Raw genomic sequence first — 19238 nt, 5'->3', positions numbered from 1 at the left:
TGTGTGTGTGGTGTTGTTGGATCATATTAAAGAAGTTCTGTATGAAAATCACAAATGAGTTTGATTCCCCATAGTTTAAATTCTGCAGCTCCCATTGTCTGGGAACCATGGCCAATGGGAACTGCAGGGGCAGCGCTTGCAGATGGGGGCAGCACGCAGAACCCCCTGGCCGCCCCTACACCTAGGAGCCAGAGAGACATGCTGCCGCTTCTGGAAGCTGCCTGAGGTCAGCCCCGCCTGGAACCTGCACCCCTCATCCCCTCCCACACCCCAGCCCCATGCCCCAGCCTGGAGCCCCCTCCTGAACTCCAAACCCCTTGGCCCCAACCCGGAGTCCCCTCCTGCACCCTAATCCCCTCATCCCCAGCCCCACCCCCCTACCCCAACCCAGAGCCCATACCCCCTCTCACAACCCAACCCCCTGCCCCAGCCTGGAGGCTCCTCCCACATCCTGAACCCCTCATTTCTGGCCTCACCCAAGAGCCCACAGTCTCAGCCCAGAGCCTATACCCGCTCCCACACCCCAACCCCCTGCCTCATGCCGCAGCCCCCTCCTGCACTTCAAATCCCTTGGCCTCACCCCCAGCCCAAAGCCCCCTCCTACACCTCAAACCCGTCATCCCTGGCTCCAATCTGGAGCCCTCATGCCTTCCTGCACCCTGAAAATGAATAAGTGAGCAAGGGTGGGGGACAGTGAGCGACAGAGGGAGAGGGGATGGAGTTAGCAGGGGGTGGGGCCTTGGGGAAGGGGACGGGGCAAGGGTGTTCAGTTTTCTGCCATCAGAAAGTTGGCAACCCTAGCGCTGAGGCAACCTGGACCAGCCCTGGTGGGAATTTGTCCAACCTGGTCTTAAAACCATCCAGTGATGGGGATCCCACAGCCGCCGTTGGAAGCCAATTCCAGAGCTGAACTGCCCTGACGAAGTGGGCTCCAGCCCATTAAAGCTTATGCCCAAATAAATTTGTTAGTCTTTAAGGTGCCACAGGACTCTTTGTTGTCTTTGCTGAAACAGACTAACAGGGCTACCCCTTTGAAACTTGTCACCTGAGAGTTAGAGATTTTTTCCTACTATCCAGCCCCCAGTTCCCTTGCTGCAGATAAAGCCTGTTGTACCTTATATTACCTTCAGTGGACATGGAAAACATTTGATCCCTGGCCTCTCTGAACCAGCCTTTAACATATTTGCAGCCTGGTCTCAGGTACCCCCTTGGTCTTCTTCTCTCCAGACTGACCATGCCCAGTTTCTGTAACCTGTCCTCACAGGTCGGGTTTTCTGAACCTTTGATCATTTCTCTTGCTCTCCTCTGGACTCTCTCCAGTTTGTCCCCATCTCTCCTAAAGCGCGGCACCCAGAACTGGGTCCAGTTCTCCAGCTGGGGCCTCCCTGGTGCCAAGCAGAGCGGGACAATGACCTCCCATGTCCGACCTATGACACGCCCATTAATACACCACACAGTGATAACAGCCTTTTTCACAACTGTGTCAGATTGCTGGCTCCCAATCAATCTGTGATCCACTCTGATCTCCATTTCAGTGGTACAACCGTGCGGTCAGTTATTCCCCAGCTTGTAGCTCTGCACTGAAGTTTTCCTTCCTAAGTGTCATACTTTGCACTTGTCTTGACTGAATTTCATTTTGTCTCCAGGGGCCCTGGACCTTCTTCACCCCAATCCTGAGAGATGCCCTGACAAAGCGGGCTAGAGAGGGGGGTCCAGATGACAATGCCACCTCCACCAGTTCCAGCTAACTCCTGAACACCACTTGAGATGTGAGACTTCATCTCCCCTTTCCCCCCTTACCCCAGTGTGCCATTTTTCTTCCCTGCCTTATCTTTTCTCTGTCCAGCCTCTCTCCCTTTGCTATTTGTCGAAGAAAAGCATGGTTTAGCAATCCAAGGCTGTATATTATTTATGCAACACTGCTGTGAGTTTATTACCAGCTGAAAGCAGCCCAACGCTGGTATGAGTTTGCCAGGTCTCAAAGATCGTGGGCTGGGGCAGTGTTTTTCCAGCGGTAATATTGCAAAAGAGAGTCACCCCAGAAACAGAAGCTGGATTTTCTCCTTTGCATCTGGTCCCTGGGAAGCAAGGGGGATGTTTTGGGACTGAAGGACTGGGAAGCAGAGCCCCAGGGGATTGTGCAATAGTGTTGGTGGACTTTCCAGACCCAAGTCTGATGACCCATGTGCCTAGGTACCCCACACTGAAAATGCCAAGGTCAGGGCAGGCTTCAAAAAAAGGAGTGCAGATTCTCCCAAGACTGGTGGTTAACTCTGTAGTTAGATTCACCAGCCAGTCACAAGCTGTGCGCCTGATCCCCCACACGGGTTATCAAGAAGCCAAAAAAAAAAGAAAAAAAAAATCTCACAGCCCCCTTTATTGCATTCCAGTTTCAGCCTCCCAGTCAGCAAATAGGTCCAGTAAAGTGAGAAGTTACTTAAAACTGTTCACTATACAAAATGTTCTTCTGATCCCCAAAAGGCCAACCAATTCCCAGATCAATACTAGTTTGGATCTTACCCAAAATACCATGCTGCCAGCCAATCCTTTCGTATCTAACAACTAAAGGTTTTATTATTAAAGAAAAGAAAGAGAAGAGAGTTGTTAAAGGGTGAAAGAAATCAGATACGTACTTATGATTTCTAAGTCCAGAGATCAGGTTCCTTGCAGCACTGGCGAGTTTGCTGGCTTGTAAAGTTCTTCTGGAACACACCCAAAGTTTGGATGGGCCTGACAGATCTTTGTTCAGAGCTGCAGCGTGCAGAGAAGTTGCTCCAGAGGTGAGAAGCCGTGTCGAAGCCAAAATGGAGAAGATACAGCTGCCTTTTTATATCCTTTGCCACGTGTCTTGTACATCCTCTGTCCCAAACACAAGCTCCGAGCACATGGGCATGGAAAAGCTCTTGGAGTCCCCTGTCCACAGGCATCTCCTTACATGTCCTGCTGACTCCTAGGCATAGCCCCTGGCTTCTCTCAATGGGCTCATTGTCCAGCTGATGGCCCTTGATGGGCCATTAAGAAGGCTGGTAGTGCTGATACCAATGTGTCTTGGGGTGTCAGCCAGATACACAGCACAGGTTTGAAAGATATCAATATACCACACATATTTACAACCCACGATACGAAGATGATAATATATATAAACAAGCTTTATCATATTTAGCAAATGGTATCTTTTCCACGGATGCCTTACATGGCATATCTTTTATAAGATTCTTTGTGATTTTGTAAAATTGGTATCATACATTATAAATGGTCACCCACATTCCATACTGCGTCACAACCCAGACTTTAGCTGTGTCCACACTGCAAAATGACAGGGCTTGGACCTGAATCCTGCATTTGCTCTTCTAGCTGCTCCCTGGAAGCCAGCTCCAGGTCCCACTCTTGTCTCTGCCCCCTTTCCCGCCACCACAGATCCCAGCAGAGACACCCAGCCTGGGGGCAGGGCAGGAGCACATATGCCAGCTAGGAGCCAACAGTGTAGGGTTGGGGGTGGGACAGAGCACAGGCACTTGAGCAGGGGGTAGGGGATACCAATACACCAAGCACCAGCTGCCCAGGAATAGGATGCCCTTTCCTACTCTGGAGCAGGCACCCCCTTAGTGCCCCAGCCCTGAGTCTCAGGAGGTCCCCCGCTCCTGTCCTGCTGCCCCCCAGTTCATAGGGAGCTCCCATCACTGTCTCCTCCTCCCCAGTTAATTTGAAATGGGGATGCATCCACATGAAACTAACAGGAATATCATTTATTCCAAACCAGAGTCACTTCTAAAGTATAAAAAAAAAAAATCCTTTGTGTGTGGACACATGGTAATTTATGCTGAAAAAAAAAAAACCTAAAGATATACAAAAATACCTTCCCCATGTAGACCTTTACACCTGTATAACAGCATCCACACTGGGGCATTGTACCACTGTAACTACACCAGACTCGTTTGGCTTGGAAGGATTCGATTTTTATCAGAGTTAATGTCGGTAAATATCAATTTCACTGTACATACACAAGCCAAGGAAAAATATTTCCGCTGATAATAAACGGAAATGTAAAGAACTTACCACAGTTTGATTCCAGGATATTTACTTTGTATATTTTGACAAGCGATGTTCACAATTTGTGTTTTGAATCTCAGGAACTTCTGTCATAATTAATGTCTGCCCCGATTGACCCACCATAACTTCCCTCAATTGTGAAAAATTAAAGAGATAAAAATGAAAAAAAAAGCTTAAAAATAACCATTGGCATTGCCAATTTAAATGATACAAAAATTAAAATTGAATACTGCCAGGCTGGAGTATAAAACGCTCTCTAGAACATGTGAGGAAAGAACCAGTTTGCTTTCTTAAACTAACAAACTAAGAATTCTCTGACAAAAATCTACCTTACCCTGGGTTACCTTAACTTTGCATTATCTTGTGTCCTTCCAGAACATCAAGTTCAGCTGAGCTCAAACCTCTAAAAACCAGGATATACAAAGTTAAGATTGCCAATGAAGCTGCATTCACTGGGTTAGGTAGTGCTGTCCTGAATGGTGGAGGTTGTGGATAACGCTCAGAAAAGTTAATGAAAATCAAGTAAATGAGCGAAGTCCCCGTGCATAAGATAAAGTGTGTTAAATGCCCATGTGGATGATCTCATTCAGGAGTAAAGTCACTTTAGTTTTCTGTAACTAATTAGTCTCGGGCCTAGTCTACACTTAAAAATTAGATCAAACATCATGCAGGGCTGTGAAAAATGTTATGCCCTGTAGTTAGGTTGATATAACTCCCAACGTAGATGCAACTAGGTAGACAGAATTCTTCTGTCCTGTCCACCTAGCAACTGCCCGTTGGAGAGGAGGATTTACTACATTGATGGGGGGGTGGGGGGGGCGGGAACCCTTCCCTCGCTGTAGGAAGCATCTACACTATGGCACCGCAGTGTCTGCCACTGTAGCACCCATAGTGTAGACGGGGCCTTAATCCTCTTTCAGTGTAACTGAAACAGGCTGATTGACGTCCATCCGGTTACTCCTGGCTCACACCAGCTTGTAGAACACAGAGTGGGTACAATTTGTGTGGTTTACACAATGATATACCAGTAACGATGTGCACATATAGTACAAGACAGCTGAAGAATCAAGCCTGCCATATATGGTACACCTGTATTTCAAAGTCTGACAAGATGACAGGCTACCTATGTAAAGGCATCAGTGATAAAGATTTGTAGATCGGGCATTTGAAAGTTCTTACAAAACATATACAAGCAGAATCCATGTATCAATATTGGTAATGAGTGAGAGAGCAACAGGGTGTCTATGAATATGGTTCTTATACTAACCAGAAAAATTCACCGCAAGTTGCCATAAAATACACTAGAGGATCACATGTTTTGTTGTTCCTATTGGCACAACTCATTGTACACACCAAGGGCTTGTTGTACCCCCTCATTTCCCCTCACAGGCTCCCTGGGTGACATCCCAGACTCCTCTATGTCAGGGACTCCCTAAAACACCCACACCCTCTCATGTCCCATACCAGGTCCCTGACTCTATCCCTAGGCCAGGGGCAGCTGTGGGCATGACACCAGATCCCCAGGTGGTTTGAATTGGCCGTCTCTCCACGGGAATGCCCAGTTCAATAACAGTGTTATAGGGGCTGGTTTGGCTGCCTTTATACGCAAGTCCTGCTATCCACCACATGTTCTACTGATATTTTTGGCCATACCTTATTTCTGGGTATTTCCTGCCTTTCCTAAAGATAAGAACCAAACAAACTAAGGGCAGCTGGGTAGCTGAATCTGGGAAATGGAAAGTCAAGTTTTTGGCTAATTGACTTTTTTTGAGGACTCTCTTTCTCTTTCTGTAGCTAGAAGCTCACGTTCCCAAGCCGTTCTCCGCACATTTTTAGCATCTTCTGCAGCATCTTCCAAAAATGACTGCAGTGTTCTGTAGGAAGCTTTATAAGAAATCCCTGCACATATGACAGAACCAATGACAGGTACCCACACAAAGGCAGAAGACGCTATCGCTAAAGCAAAACTGGCCAGTAATGTGATGACAAAAGACTGGGTTATCTCTTCAGCCATTCGTGTTTTTATAATAGCTCTTTCCAGTTCCTCCCTGGGTTTCTGTGTCCGTTTTGAGAGCCTGGTGAAGGAGTCTCTATCCAGACCAAAGTTCCTGCTGAAAATCCTGAGGTATTTTACTAAGACAACAACATTGCAAACAGCAGAGACACCTGGAATAGGAACAAGGGCTCCAACACATGATGCAGCAGCTACCTGCCAAATCCCGTGCTCCAGGGCTTCTTTCTTCTTTTGTATGATTTTTTCAGAGTAGTTGGGCAGGGCAAGAACAAGAGAGTGATTTTTGTCACTGGAGAGCTCTTCCACCAAAGTCTCCTGCAGGATGTGAAAATCATACTTGCCTAAATACCAGACAGAGATGAGGAAAACTTGTGGGTTCCTCAGCCCTTCCTCCTGCAGACATTTGCAGCAGTATTCTCTGATCTCCTGCAAGATCCTCTCTTCATTGTAGCTGGATGGCCGGCGTCGTATGGCAGAGTACAAATCCACATCCACTTTGGAGCGCACAAAATAACACTTCTTTCCCATCCCCTGGATCTTCCTGGCCAGGTCGGCATGGCTGAAGCTGAACCGTTGCGAGGTAATGAGGATGAAGATGTCATAGCAGCTGAAATTCACCTGCTGGAGGCAGCCGCCTGCCGGAAAGGTTGGGCTCCCAATTGGCGGCAGTTCCCATATGGTCACATTAGGGTGTGTGGGAAATGGATATGGAACTGGCTTTTGTGTTGTTTCTACAACTCCGGTTATTGCAGCATTCTCATCTTCATCATCCAGGTCCCGGATGGCGTTGATGAAGGATGATTTCCCAGAGCCGCACTCCCCGATGACGGCAATGTTGAGCTCAGCATTTTCGGAAAACGTCAAGGCTTCTCTCACGGCAGAAGCCATATCTCTTGGCCTTCCAGCTCTCACAGTAACCTTAAGTATTTCTATATCAATGGCATTTTGTCTGCTTCAAAAGAAAACAGTATCTCAGGAATTGTTCCTATCTGTTGTTATTATTATTATTACTTGTTATTTACACAGACTTTTACACTGATAATTAAGGAGGCAGCCTTGAAAGCATGGAAGTAACTTATTTCAGAAAATGTTTATAGGAAATTACCAGTTTAGAATTGGTTTTGTTTTTTCAGGTTTTGGTCCTTTGTTGCTAGGGCTGTTTTTGATGCCTCCCCCTTTTTACAATTTGTCCCAGAAAAATGGGAGTTGGGAGAAGAGAACGGGTAACTTTAAAAATTCAACAATTTCCCCCCTCCCGGTTGTTTTGTTTGCCACATTCATTGAAAAAAAATCCAAAACATTTCACATATATATACAAATTTTCATTTTAGAAAAATGGCCAGTTTTTGATGAAAATATTTTGTACTGAAATATATTAACCAATGCTGTGTGTAACGTTATTTTACAGAGAGGTTACTATTGCTACAAGGTTTTGTGTTACAGTGTACATTTATGCCTTGTCTAAGGGCCCTTTATTCAATCAGAGCTATTTAAAGAGGCCTCTGTGAACATAAGAATTTAAGGCATTTTTTACAAAAAAAAAAAAAAAATCACAGCTTTCTTAGTTCTAGTTCTTCCTTGTGCCCCCAAATTTAGCAATGAGTTACTATATGCCTGTACCACAGTTTAAAGTTTCTCTCTTTTAAAACAAAATATTTTTTACGCGGTAGGAAAAGTGTTTTTATAATGCAGAAACAGCTGAAGGGATGTGTCTTAAAAATAAAAACTGTCACTCCCTGGGATAACTAAGCATGGATCATTTCTGTACCCCCAAAATTCAATGGTTCGGAACGTCACAAAGGTCTGAAAAGAGGAAATTAGAATGGAAAGTATTGTGCAACATGACGCACTTGAACCTGAATACCTTAGAACAGCGGTTTTCAAAGTTTTTAGGCTGCGAACCCCTTTCCAAATAATGTAGTTTATGCATACCTTCAGCTGAGATAGGGTCATAATATATCTGTGATTAGATTGCCAAATCTTATTAAACAAAATACGCTGTCCGCCATGACAGGATTTTTCTGACCTACCCTCTCACGAGAGCTCGTGTACCTTAGTTTGAAAACCACTGAAGATCTGACCCTAAGTTAAATAAGGTTGCCAGCCCTCTGGGATTGGCCTGGAGTCTCCCGGAACCAGCATCGCTCTCTCGGTGACTAGTGAAAGAAGTCCGGGAGATTTTAATAGGATATTTTAAGAAAATTACATTATGTCACGGGGGGGTCTCGTGGAATAGCTTCAGTCAGAGTTGGAAATCCTAAAGTTAAATCATTCTGGTGCTTTTGAACATTTTACCCCTATTGCACACAGAAATAGGATACCCACACAACACACACACCCAGCTGGTTATTTTGACAAAATCTAACAAGATGGAAGATTCAACAGCAGGCCCCAGCTGTGTATTCAAGAGCAGGCTTCAGAGCTGTGAAATCCATAGTGTGTGTTCACACTGGGCAGCCATTTTTAAGGGCCACGCAGCCATTTTAAACAAACCCTTCAGCTTTTAAGCAAATAACAGCAAGTGATTAAATATAGTAACAGAATCATTTTAAAAGGCACAAACCAGAGGAGATGGTCTTACCTTCCAGTCTCAAATGCCTCTGTTAGTCTGAGCTACATGGAGAAGTAAAGCAAATGAACACAATGTTGGTTTTCGGTCTCCTTCTTTCTGTCTCTGCCCTCTGTGGCTTTCCGTCTGAGTCAGAATGGAAGTGAAAGCACAAACGTCTCTTGCAAATTGTCACGTATCAGAGTCCAGATCACAATTCTGAACGTGCATTCCCTAGTTACAGCAGCAAGATGGGACCAACGCAAAGCCAGATTCTTGAATGTTAAAAATAGCTTGACCAATGCCTGACTGACCTCGGGCACAGTCAGGTTCTGAGAAAAGTGAGTTTGGTTGGATTGTTGTAAAAGTACTCTGAAAAGATTTCCTGCAGCAACTTTGAATTTAATCAAATCAGCTCTCATAAGATAAACAGGATTGGGCAGAGTCAGAGTACAGACACAGATCTCCAAGAAAAACATAAGCACTTCACTAGGGTGCACTATAATTGCAAGGTCTGCCCTCACGTGCTCTATCCCATGAGACCTCCAAGATCTGGGGAGAGAATCCAGGAGTTCTGACTCCCACCCTGCTGCTCTAACCACTAGTCCCAACTCTGCTCCCAGAGTTGGAGAACCCAGGAATCCTGGCTCCCAGCAGGGGTGCCATTTAAGGGACCCAGGGGAGGTCTCCTGCCCCCCCCCCCCCAGTTTCTTACCACCAGCTGAAGCAATGTTGCTCACTCAGGAAGGACTCGCTCCTCCCCTCCCCTGCCCGAGCAATGTTGCTGGCTCTTCTCCCAGCCCAGCCCCTCTCCTCCCTGGCTATTCTCTGCTCAGCCAAGAGGAATGCAGAGGTGGATCTAGCAGAGCCAACAGCAGGGCTGGGACCTTCTGCAGCAGTTTCTCAGATTCATTCCTGGCACAAACACACTCAGGGAGTGGTCAGGGGAAGAAGCTCTGGGCTTAGGTCAGGAGATGCCTGCTGCAGATTTCATCATGATCTGCCCCCACCTTCCCATGGCGACATGTACAAAGGCAGGAGCAGCCCCTTGGCACACCAGTAGACACAGAGCTGCTCAGGCAGGGGAGGGGGGGGGGCTGCTCCAGGCACATTCAGGGGTTAAATATCCCCACAGCCAGCCCCACTTTGGGGGTTTCTGGCTGCAGGAGCAGTGCTGCAGAATGACCACCTGGAACCTCTCCCTGCTGGGAAGAAACAAACGTGCTGTCACACCACAAATAGTGTTTAAATTACACTCAACCTTTCCCATGTTTTCCAACTCGCTATTTTTGCAGTGAATGGCAGTACCCCAGTGTGGCCCTTTATTCTACCATTTAGTCCCACGTGTCTGTGGGAGCTATTCCTGTGCCAACAATGGGCTTTGGGTCAGGCCCATAGGCTGTGACACAGAAACACTGATTCCCCTGTGAATGTCAGGATTTTACCAACTCTCCCCAGAGTGGGGTCATGCTTTTATGGGACCTTTTTCCCAGATACCTTTTCAGGAGCTGCTACCCCTCAACTTATTACCAGCAGGAGAGTGGGGTGTGAGGAGGCATCTTCTCATGCTTTGTCTGTATATAAAAAGATCTTGTAGATTCTCTACAGAATGCATCCGATGAAGTGAGCTGTAGCTCATGAAAACTTATGCTCAGATAAATTGGTTAGTCTCTAAGGTGCCACAAGTCCTCCTTTTCTTTTTGCGAATACAGACTAACACGGCTGTTACTCTGATACCCCTCAACTGCTACCCTCAAGCAGCCTGTCATGGTTCCTTCCCCCCTCTGAACTCTGGGGTACAGATGTGGGGACCCGCATGAAAGACCCCCTAAGCTTATTTTACCAGCTTAGGTTAAAAACTTTCCCAAGGCACAAATTCCACCTTGTCCTTGAACAGTATGCTGCTGTCACCACCAAGTGATTTAGACAATCTGGGAAAGGACCACTTGGCATTCCTGTTCCCTAAAATATCCCCCCCCCCAAGCCTTTTCACCCCCTTTCCTGGGGAGGCTTGAGAATAATATATCAACCAAATAGGTAAACCAAACCCTGGGGTTTTTAGGACACTAAAAACCCCAATCAGATTCTTAAAAGAAGAATTATATTTAAAGAAAAGGTAAAAGAATCACCTCAGTAAAATCAGGATGGAAGATAACTTTATAGGGTAACAAAAGAATCACAAACACAGAGGAACTCCCTCTAGGCTTAGTTCAAAGTTACCAAAAAAACCAGGAATAAACCTCCCTCTTGCAAAGGGAAAATTCACAAGCTAAAACAAAAGATAATCTAACACACCTTACCTGGCTTTACTTACTATTTTTGTAATATTAGAAACTGGTTCAGGATTGATTTATAGGAGAAGGAGTTTTCTGACCTGATGCTTCTCTGCTTCCCAAGAGAACACACAAAACAAAGCCTCCCCCCACCCCAGATTTGAAAGTGTCTTCTTTCCCCATTGGTCCTTTTGGTCAGGCGCCAACCAGGTTATTTGAGCTTCTTAACGCATTACTTGTAAGGAGGAATTCTAGGCTATGATACAGCCATTTTGCAGCTTTCTGCTGTATCTCCTTCTCTTCCAGCTGGTAAATATTCTTATCTCCTGTTGTACTTATTGTTTAACATTTCTGAAGGGGGCAGAATCTCACGAACTTGAATATCATTAGTAAAAAGAAAAGGAGTACTTGTGGCACCTTAGAGACTAACCAATTTATTTGAGCATGAGCTAACGAAAGCTCATGCTCAAATAAATTGGTTAGTCTCTAAGGTGCCACAAGTACTCCTTTTCTTTTTGCGAATACAGACTAACACGGCTGTTCCTCTGAAAAATATCATTAGTGAATTTCCTGGAGGTGATGTTTACTCTCAAATCCTTACAGCAACACAAGAAACCTCCTTCCAACTTAATCTTTTGTATTTATCATAATTAGTTGTATAAACCCTTCAGTGAACATAACCCTAAGCCAATCTGAACAATTTGGCTGCCAAAATCTGTTTGTTATAGATCTATGCTGCTAACATCCATCATTTAATTATATTCAAGGGAATGATTCTTTTTAAAGGAGTAGACCGTAGTGTTAATAAAAAATTTGTTTACATAAATAGATTGGGCTACTTGGGGGCTAGTTATCCACACACACACACACATATATATATATATATATATATATATATATATATATATATATATATATATATATACCCATATCCACAGAGCCAGTTATGTTTGGAATCATTAGGAATCATTAGGAAAGGGACAGATAATAAGACAGAAAATATCATGTTGCCTCTATATAAAGCCATGGGATGCCCACAGTTTGAATACTGCGTGCAGATGTGGTCGCCCAAGCTCAAAAAAGAGATATTGGAATTGGAAAAGGTTCAGAAAAGGGCAATAAAAATGATTAGGGGGATGGAACAGCTTCTGTATGAGGAGAGATTAATAAGACTGGGACTGTTCCGCTTGGAAAAGAGATGACTAAGGGGGGATATGATTGAGGTCTCTAAAACCATGACTGATGTGGAGAAAGTAAATAAGGAGTAAATGTTTACTCCTTCTCATAACTCAAGAAGTAGGGGCCACACAATGAAATGAATAGGCATCAGGTTTCAAACACACAGCAGGAAGTATCTCTTCACAGTGGAACTCCCTGTTAGAGGATGTTGTGAAGCCCAAGGCTATAACAGGGTTCAAAAAAGAACTAGAGAAGTTCATGGAGGATTGGTCCACCAATGGCTATTAGCCAGGATGGGCAGGGACGGTGTCCCTGGCCTCTATTTGCCAGCAGCTGGGAATGGGCAACAGGGGATGGGTCACTTGATGATTCCCTGTTCTGTTTATTCATAGAATCATAGAGTATCAGGGTTGGAAGGGACCTCAGGTGGTCATCTAGTCCAACCCCCTGCTCAAAGCAGGACCAATCCCCAATTTTTGGCCTAGATCTCTAAATGGCCCCCTCAAGGATTGAACTCACAACCCTGGGTTTAACAGACCAATGCTCAAACCACTGAGCTATCCCTCCCCTCCCTCTGGGGCACCCGGCACTGGCCACTGTCAGCAGAGAGGATACTGGCCTAGATGGACCTTTGCTCTGACCTAGCATGGCCGTTCTTATGTTCCGTTCTGTGTCTTGGTAAATAAACTTTCACTAATTTTCGCTATAAATGTGTCCAGGTGCTGGGTGTTCAAGTGGAGCTGTGAGCTGAGGTGGAACTGGTAAGCTGGGGTGTTGCTGCTGCTTTGGAAGCAGCAGATTGCAGAATCCTGCAAGCATCCAGTGGACCCGGGGCTGGATGTTCCAGGGGGGGTGCTCAGAAGGCTTAGAGATTGGGATGTGCCTATTGCTAACCTGTAAATAACAGCAGGGCTTGCAAGGCCTAGAGAGGAGAGCTTATGTTGCCTGTTGGTGGAGGAGTTGGGGAGCTGACCACTGGCAGGAATAGACAAGGCTCCCTCATGCTGATAGCGAAGTGACTCACAGCCCTGGGTACCCACGGAAAGCATCACCGGGCTCTGCCAGCATAGCGCTACCAATATTGTTGTATTGGCAAAGCCTTTCTTGGGTAGACAAGTCCTTGGGTGCCTTATTCTTGTTCAGTGTTGCTGCATCCATCATACTACAGGCAGCATCCCTCCAGGGATGGATTCAGGCTCTCAGCAAACTCTGGCAGATGTCACTGCACTTGGCACACTCAAGCCATCTCTTTGAGGTTTTCTCTGCACCCAGAGCAGCCAGAGGCCAACTTTTAAAAAGAATTGAAAGCTGAACTTTGAGAGAGGTGTGTAAATCAGGAGTAACTCCATTGGAGTCAATGGGGCCCAATTCCCCTCTAAATCAGGAGTAATTCCCATTGGAGTCACTGAAGGAGAATCAGCATTTATTTCACAAGTCATATGACATAATATCATGGCTCATTCAGGAGAAACTTATATTAGGACCCCCTGTTCCTGATGTTTATCTACACGGAAGACACCAATTCATTCATACAGCGTAGACAACGACTTTGCTGAGCTCCCCCGCAGGCACAGCACCCCCTACAACTGCGCTGGGATGCTGGGGCCAGCTCTTAGGGGCGCCATTTCAGATTTTGGTGTGTGTGTGTGGGGGGGGGAGACTTTAACCATGATTCCCGGAGCTATTTTCTACTGCTTCAATAGTCCACAGTCACTTAAAACTAACCTGCTTGCTTGCCTATGTGTATTTTTTCTTATGGATTTCTTATTTCCTTTTGGTTTTGATTACTTGTTTTATTATAATAGATTACAATAGGTTTATATTAGAGTATATTTGGCTGTAACGCAAGGGACTTACAGGCCATATCCTCTATGTTGAGCTACGGCAAAGTTAGGGTACATATGTCTGGGACATTTCACCTAGATAGCAAAAAGAAAAGGAGGACTTGTGGCACCTTAGAGACTAACCAATTTATTTGAGCATAAGCTTTCGTGAGCTACAGCTCACTTCATCAGATAGATGGTGATGAGCTAAAGCATAAGGTCCACATGTGATGTGTTAAAGCAGGTTGTCAGAGGGGCTTTCCTAAGTTTCATACCCTTCTCAACTTAATGGGTACACCACAACTTGGAAAAACCCAGAATAGTCGGTTAGGACAGAAATAACAAATGTGATACCTAACCACAAAAGGGCCATGGTAACGAACTGAGGCATATGATGATAAGTTGAGATCAATGATATACTGACCTATAGGAAAAAGACACTCCAACATTAGTAAAGTGAGGAAATACAAATAAGGAAAAGGGGAAAATCCCCTTCTGAATATGCATCAAGCATAATGGCGTTGGCATAACATTGTATAAAAGATGGCCACTGGTGACGATGAGGAAGGTGAAGGTGATGATGAAGATGATGGATAACACTTCAGGTTGTTCTATAAGGGATGATGTGAGCATATGGAAGTGCAGATGTAAAGCTTTTGATACGGTTTCCCACAGTGTTCTTGCCAGCAAGTTAAAAAGGTATGGCTTGGATGAATAGACTATAAAGTGGACAGAAAGCTGGATCAATCGTCTGGCTCAACGGGTAGCAATCAATGGCTCGATGTCTAGTTGGCAGTCCCCAGCAGTCAGTCCTGGGGCCGGTTTTGTTCAACATCTTCATTAATGATCTGGATGATGGGATGGATTGCACCGTTGGGGGAGAGGTAGATATGCTGGAGGGTAGGGATAGGATCCAGAGTGACCTAGACAAATTGGAGGATTGGGCCAAAAGGAATCTGATGACGTTCAACAAGGACAAGTGCAGAGTCCCGCACTTAGGACGGAAGAATCCCATGCACCGCTACAGACTAGGGACCGAATGGCTCGGCAGCAGTTCTGCAGAAAAGGACCTAGGGGTTACAGTGGACGAGAAGCTGGATATGAGTCAACAATGTGCCCTTGTTGCCAACAAGGCTAATGGCATTTTGGGCTGCATTAGTAGGAGCGTTGCCAGCAGATGGAGGGACGTGATCGTCCCCCTCTATTCGGCACTGGTGAGGCCTCATCTAGAGTATTGTGTCCAGTTTTGGGCCCCCACTACCGAAAGGATGTGGACGATGAAGGGCCAAAATCCATATGTATGTAAAAACCTGACACAGGCCCAAAGTCCTGAGCTTGACCAAAGATCCAGAGGCTGAGGCATAACAAACAGAGAACAATATTTGCTTAGAGAAGCAGAACAAACAAGAGACAACCTTGCTTTTTTACTAAGATAAGCATGGTCAGCAAAAGGCCAGGTGGGAAGCAATAATTGGGGCCTTTATCTGAAGCTGCAAACAGACCAAAGGAGCTAGAGAGGCCCTATGTCTGAATCTGTGTATACTCCTCGGCAAGAAGAGATAACCATGCTCTCCTCACATGCCAACCTCAAGTTCATGGAAAGGTCCAAGCATGTCAGTATGAGATATGACATCCTCCCTCCCAGATACCGGTGTCTGCCTTTAGAAACACAAATGAGCAACTGAAAAACAATTTCTATTGACAAGTACTTTTCAATGTTTCTTTTCTTTTAATCCCCAGGTATGTATCTGTTGGACATCAGAGAAGCTACTTCATTCTATGGACTCCAAATCAGAATTCAATATATATTTTATACTAATATACTTTACACATTGTTTAAAGAAAAACACCTGTGTACTAATTGTATCATATGTTAACCTGAAAGCATGGGCGGAGACATTAAGTAATCGTTAACGATTGGCTACTGTGCTTGTCTTATCTTGCTGCTAGACCTACCCAGGGGTTTGGGACTGCCTACCCCGTCTCTTCCCTCCGCCCATGAAAATCCATATAATCCATTGTAATCAAATGATTGGCAGTGCCTCTGAGCCTACTAAGCAAAGTGACTCCCGCCAGCGCTGTGTCGTAATAAACCCACGTGCTTGATTCTACACGGTGTCCATTTTCATTCCTTCAGACAAATTGGAGAGAGTCCAGTAGAGGGCAATGAAAATGATTAGGGGGCTGGGGCACATGACTTATGAGGAGAAGCTGAGGGAACTGGGCTTATTTAGTCTGCAGAAGAGAAAAATGAGGGGGGATTTGATAGCAACCTCAACTACCTGAAGGGGGGTTCCAAAGAGGATGGGGCTCAGCTGTTCTCAGTGGTGGCAGATGACAGAACAAGGAGCAATGGTCTCCAGTTGCAGTGGGGGAGGTCTAGGTTGGAGATTAGGAAACACTATTTCACTAGGAGGGTGGTGAAGCACTGGAACAGGTTCCCTAAGGGAGGTGGTGGAATCTCCATCCTTAGAGGTTTTTAAGGCCCAGCTTGACACAGCCCTCAACTCAGAAAGGATATACTGGCATTAGAAAAGGTTCAGAGAAGGGCAACTAAAATGCTTAGGGGTTTGGAACGGGTCCCATGTGGGGAGAGATGACTGAGGCTGGGACTTTGCAGCTTGGAAAAGAGGAGACTAAGGGGGGATATCATAGAGGTCTATAAAATTATGAGTGATGTTGTCACGGAGTCCCTGGGCGATGCTCTGGAACTGCTCCCCATGAAGCCAGGCAGGACTCTGGGGAAGTCGCCTTTCTGTGAGCAGCCTGTCTTCAGGACACACAGCTCACCCGGCTTCCACCTTCCTGGGTCTGACCTCGGAGCCTTCAGCATCCTCTGCCCCTCCGTGCGCTTCCCACAGTGAATCTGCTCAGGTGGGGTCCTGGGGAAGCCAGAGGGTCCTGCCCCCAACTCCGCAGTCAGACGTGACTCTCAGCCAGCCAGTAAAACAGAAGGTTTATTAGACGACAGGAACACGGTCTAAACCAGAGCTTGTAGGTGCAGAGAACAGGACCCCTCAGCTGGGTCCATTTTGGGGGGCAGTGAGCCAGACAACCATATCTGCACTTCACTCCATGGCCCAGCCAGCCCCAAACTGAAACTCCCTCCAGCACCCCCTCCTCTGGGCTTTGTCCCTTTCCCGGGCCAGGAGGGTACCGGATTCCTTTGTTCTCCAACCCTTTAGCTCTCACCTTGCAGGGGGGAAGGGCCCAGGCCATCAGTTGCCAGGAAACAGGGTGTCGGCCATTCTCTGTGTCCAGACCCCTACACACACCTGCCCTCTAGGGCTCTGCAGTGATCATACACCCTTATCCCACCACCTAGACACTTAAGAACTGCCTAGGGGAAACTGAGGCAGTCCCACACTATTCAGAGGAAACATTAAGAACAGTCCCACTTCGCCACAGATGTGGAGAAAGTGAATAAGGAAAAGTTATTTATTTGTTCCCATAATATAAGAACTAGGGGCCACCAAATGAAATGAATGGGCAGCAGGTTTAAAACAAATAAAAGGAAGTTCTTCTTCACACAGCGCACAGTCAACCTGTGAAACTCCTTGCCTGAGGAGGTTGTGAAGGCTAGGACTATAACAGGGTTTAAAAGAGAACTGGATAAATTCATGGAGGTTAAGTCCATGAATGGCTATTAGTCAGGATGGGTAAGGAATGGTGTCTCTAGCCTCTGTTTGTCAGAGGGGGGTGATGGATGGCAGGAGAGAGGTCACTCGATCATTACCTGTTAGGGTCAGTCACTCTGGGGCACCTGGCATTGGCCACTGTCGGTGGACAGGATACTGGGCTGGATGGACGTTTGATCTGACCTAGTACAGCCCTTCTTATGTTCTCATGATTTAGTTGGGATTGGTACTGCTTTGAGCAGGGGGTTGAACTAGATACCTCCTGAGGTCTCTTCCAACCCTGATCTTCTATGATTCTGTTCACTTTTTTGACTGCCACTGCACATTGAGTGGATGGTTTCAGAGAACTGTCCACAACGACTCCCAGATCTCTTTCTCGAGTGGTAACAGCTAATTTAGACCCCATCATATGTATAGCTGGGATTATGTTTTCCAATGTGCATTACTTTGCATTTATCAACACTGAATTTCATCAGCCATTTTGTTGTCCAGTCACCCAGTTTTGTGAGATTCCTTTGTAGCGCTTCACAGTCAGCTTTGGACTGAACTCTCTTGAGTAGTTTTGTATCATCTGCAAATTTTGCCATGCCATTGTTTACCCCTTTTTCCAGATCACTTATGAATATGTTGAATAGGACTGGTCCCAGTACAGGCTCCCTGGGGGACACCACTATTTACCTCTCTCCATCTGAAAACTGATCTTTTATTCACATCCTTTGTTCTCTTTTAACCAGTCACTGATCCATGAGAGGACCTTCCCTCTTATCCCATGGCAGCTTACTTTGCTTAAGAGTCTTTGGTGAGGGACCTTGTCAAAGTCTTTCTGAAAATCTAAGTACACTATAGCCACTGGATCCCCTTTGTCCACACGCTTGGTGACCCCCTTCAAAGAATTCTAGGAGATGGGTGAGGCACGATTTCCCTTTATAAAAACCATGTTGACTCCTCCCCAATAAATGGTGTTCATCTATGTGTCTGATAATTCTCTTCTTTACTATAGTTTCAAACATTTTGCCTGTTACTGAAATTAGGCTCACTGGCCTGTAACTGTGGGGATTGCCTCTGGAGCCTTTTAAAAAAATTGGCCTCACATTAGCTACTGGTTTCCCATGGACCCAGAAGAGGAGGAGCACGTCTCTACACTCTGGTGGGCAGAGCCACAGCAAACTCCCTCCGCTCCCCGCCCCCTCCGAAACCATGGGGCGGGACCTGAAATATAAAAGGGCAGAGCAGAAGGCTCAGTTGGAGCACAGCCACCGGAGGGGACAGACCCTTCCCCTGAGCTCCCGCGCTGGGAGGCTCCAGTAGATTGGGAGGAAACAGACGACTGACCCAGACCACCCGGACCACTGACTGACTGGACCCCCGTGGAGCTGCTTGCGGTCACAGACATCCCCGTCGTTGGCACCCCCGTTGTTGGCTCGGCCCTGGCTACAGGCCTGAGCAGTGTCTTTCCAGGCAACGCTAATTCCCCACATAGAGCGATGCCTAGAGACGTAGTGAGGCGGGCTGGCTCCCCACGGACCCAGCAGGGGAGGAACACCCCCATAACCTAATATAGCTACCCCCCCGGTCATCTGGTACAGAAGCTGATTTAAATGATAGGTTGCAAACCGCAGGCCTGCAATTTCACATGTGAGCTCCTTCAGAACTCTTGGGTGAATCCCATCTGGTCCTGGTGACTTATTGCTGTTAAATTTATCAATTTGTTCC

The 19238-nt window shown here is 46.2% G+C and overlaps 1 protein-coding gene across 1 annotated transcript in view; it reads right to left on the bottom strand.

Moving 5' to 3' along the window:
• Window positions 1-2547: 2547 nt before the first annotated feature.
• LOC125626078 (uncharacterized) overlaps window positions 2548-19238 on the bottom strand; it is a 35181-nt gene continuing 18490 nt past the window's right edge. The window contains exon 9 of the mRNA XM_048828768.2: window positions 2548-7016. Within this exon, the coding sequence (XP_048684725.2) occupies window positions 5804-7016 (1213 nt within the window). The 3' untranslated portion in view covers window positions 2548-5803. The remainder of the gene's footprint in view (window positions 7017-19238) is intronic.

This window comes from Caretta caretta, chromosome 24 (genome assembly GCF_965140235.1).
Source record: "Caretta caretta isolate rCarCar2 chromosome 24, rCarCar1.hap1, whole genome shotgun sequence".
In the NCBI taxonomy this organism is placed as follows: domain Eukaryota; kingdom Metazoa; phylum Chordata; order Testudines; family Cheloniidae; genus Caretta; species Caretta caretta.
The sequence above is the reverse complement of the archived record's forward strand: the minus strand, read 5'-3'. Positions and strand labels throughout refer to the sequence as shown.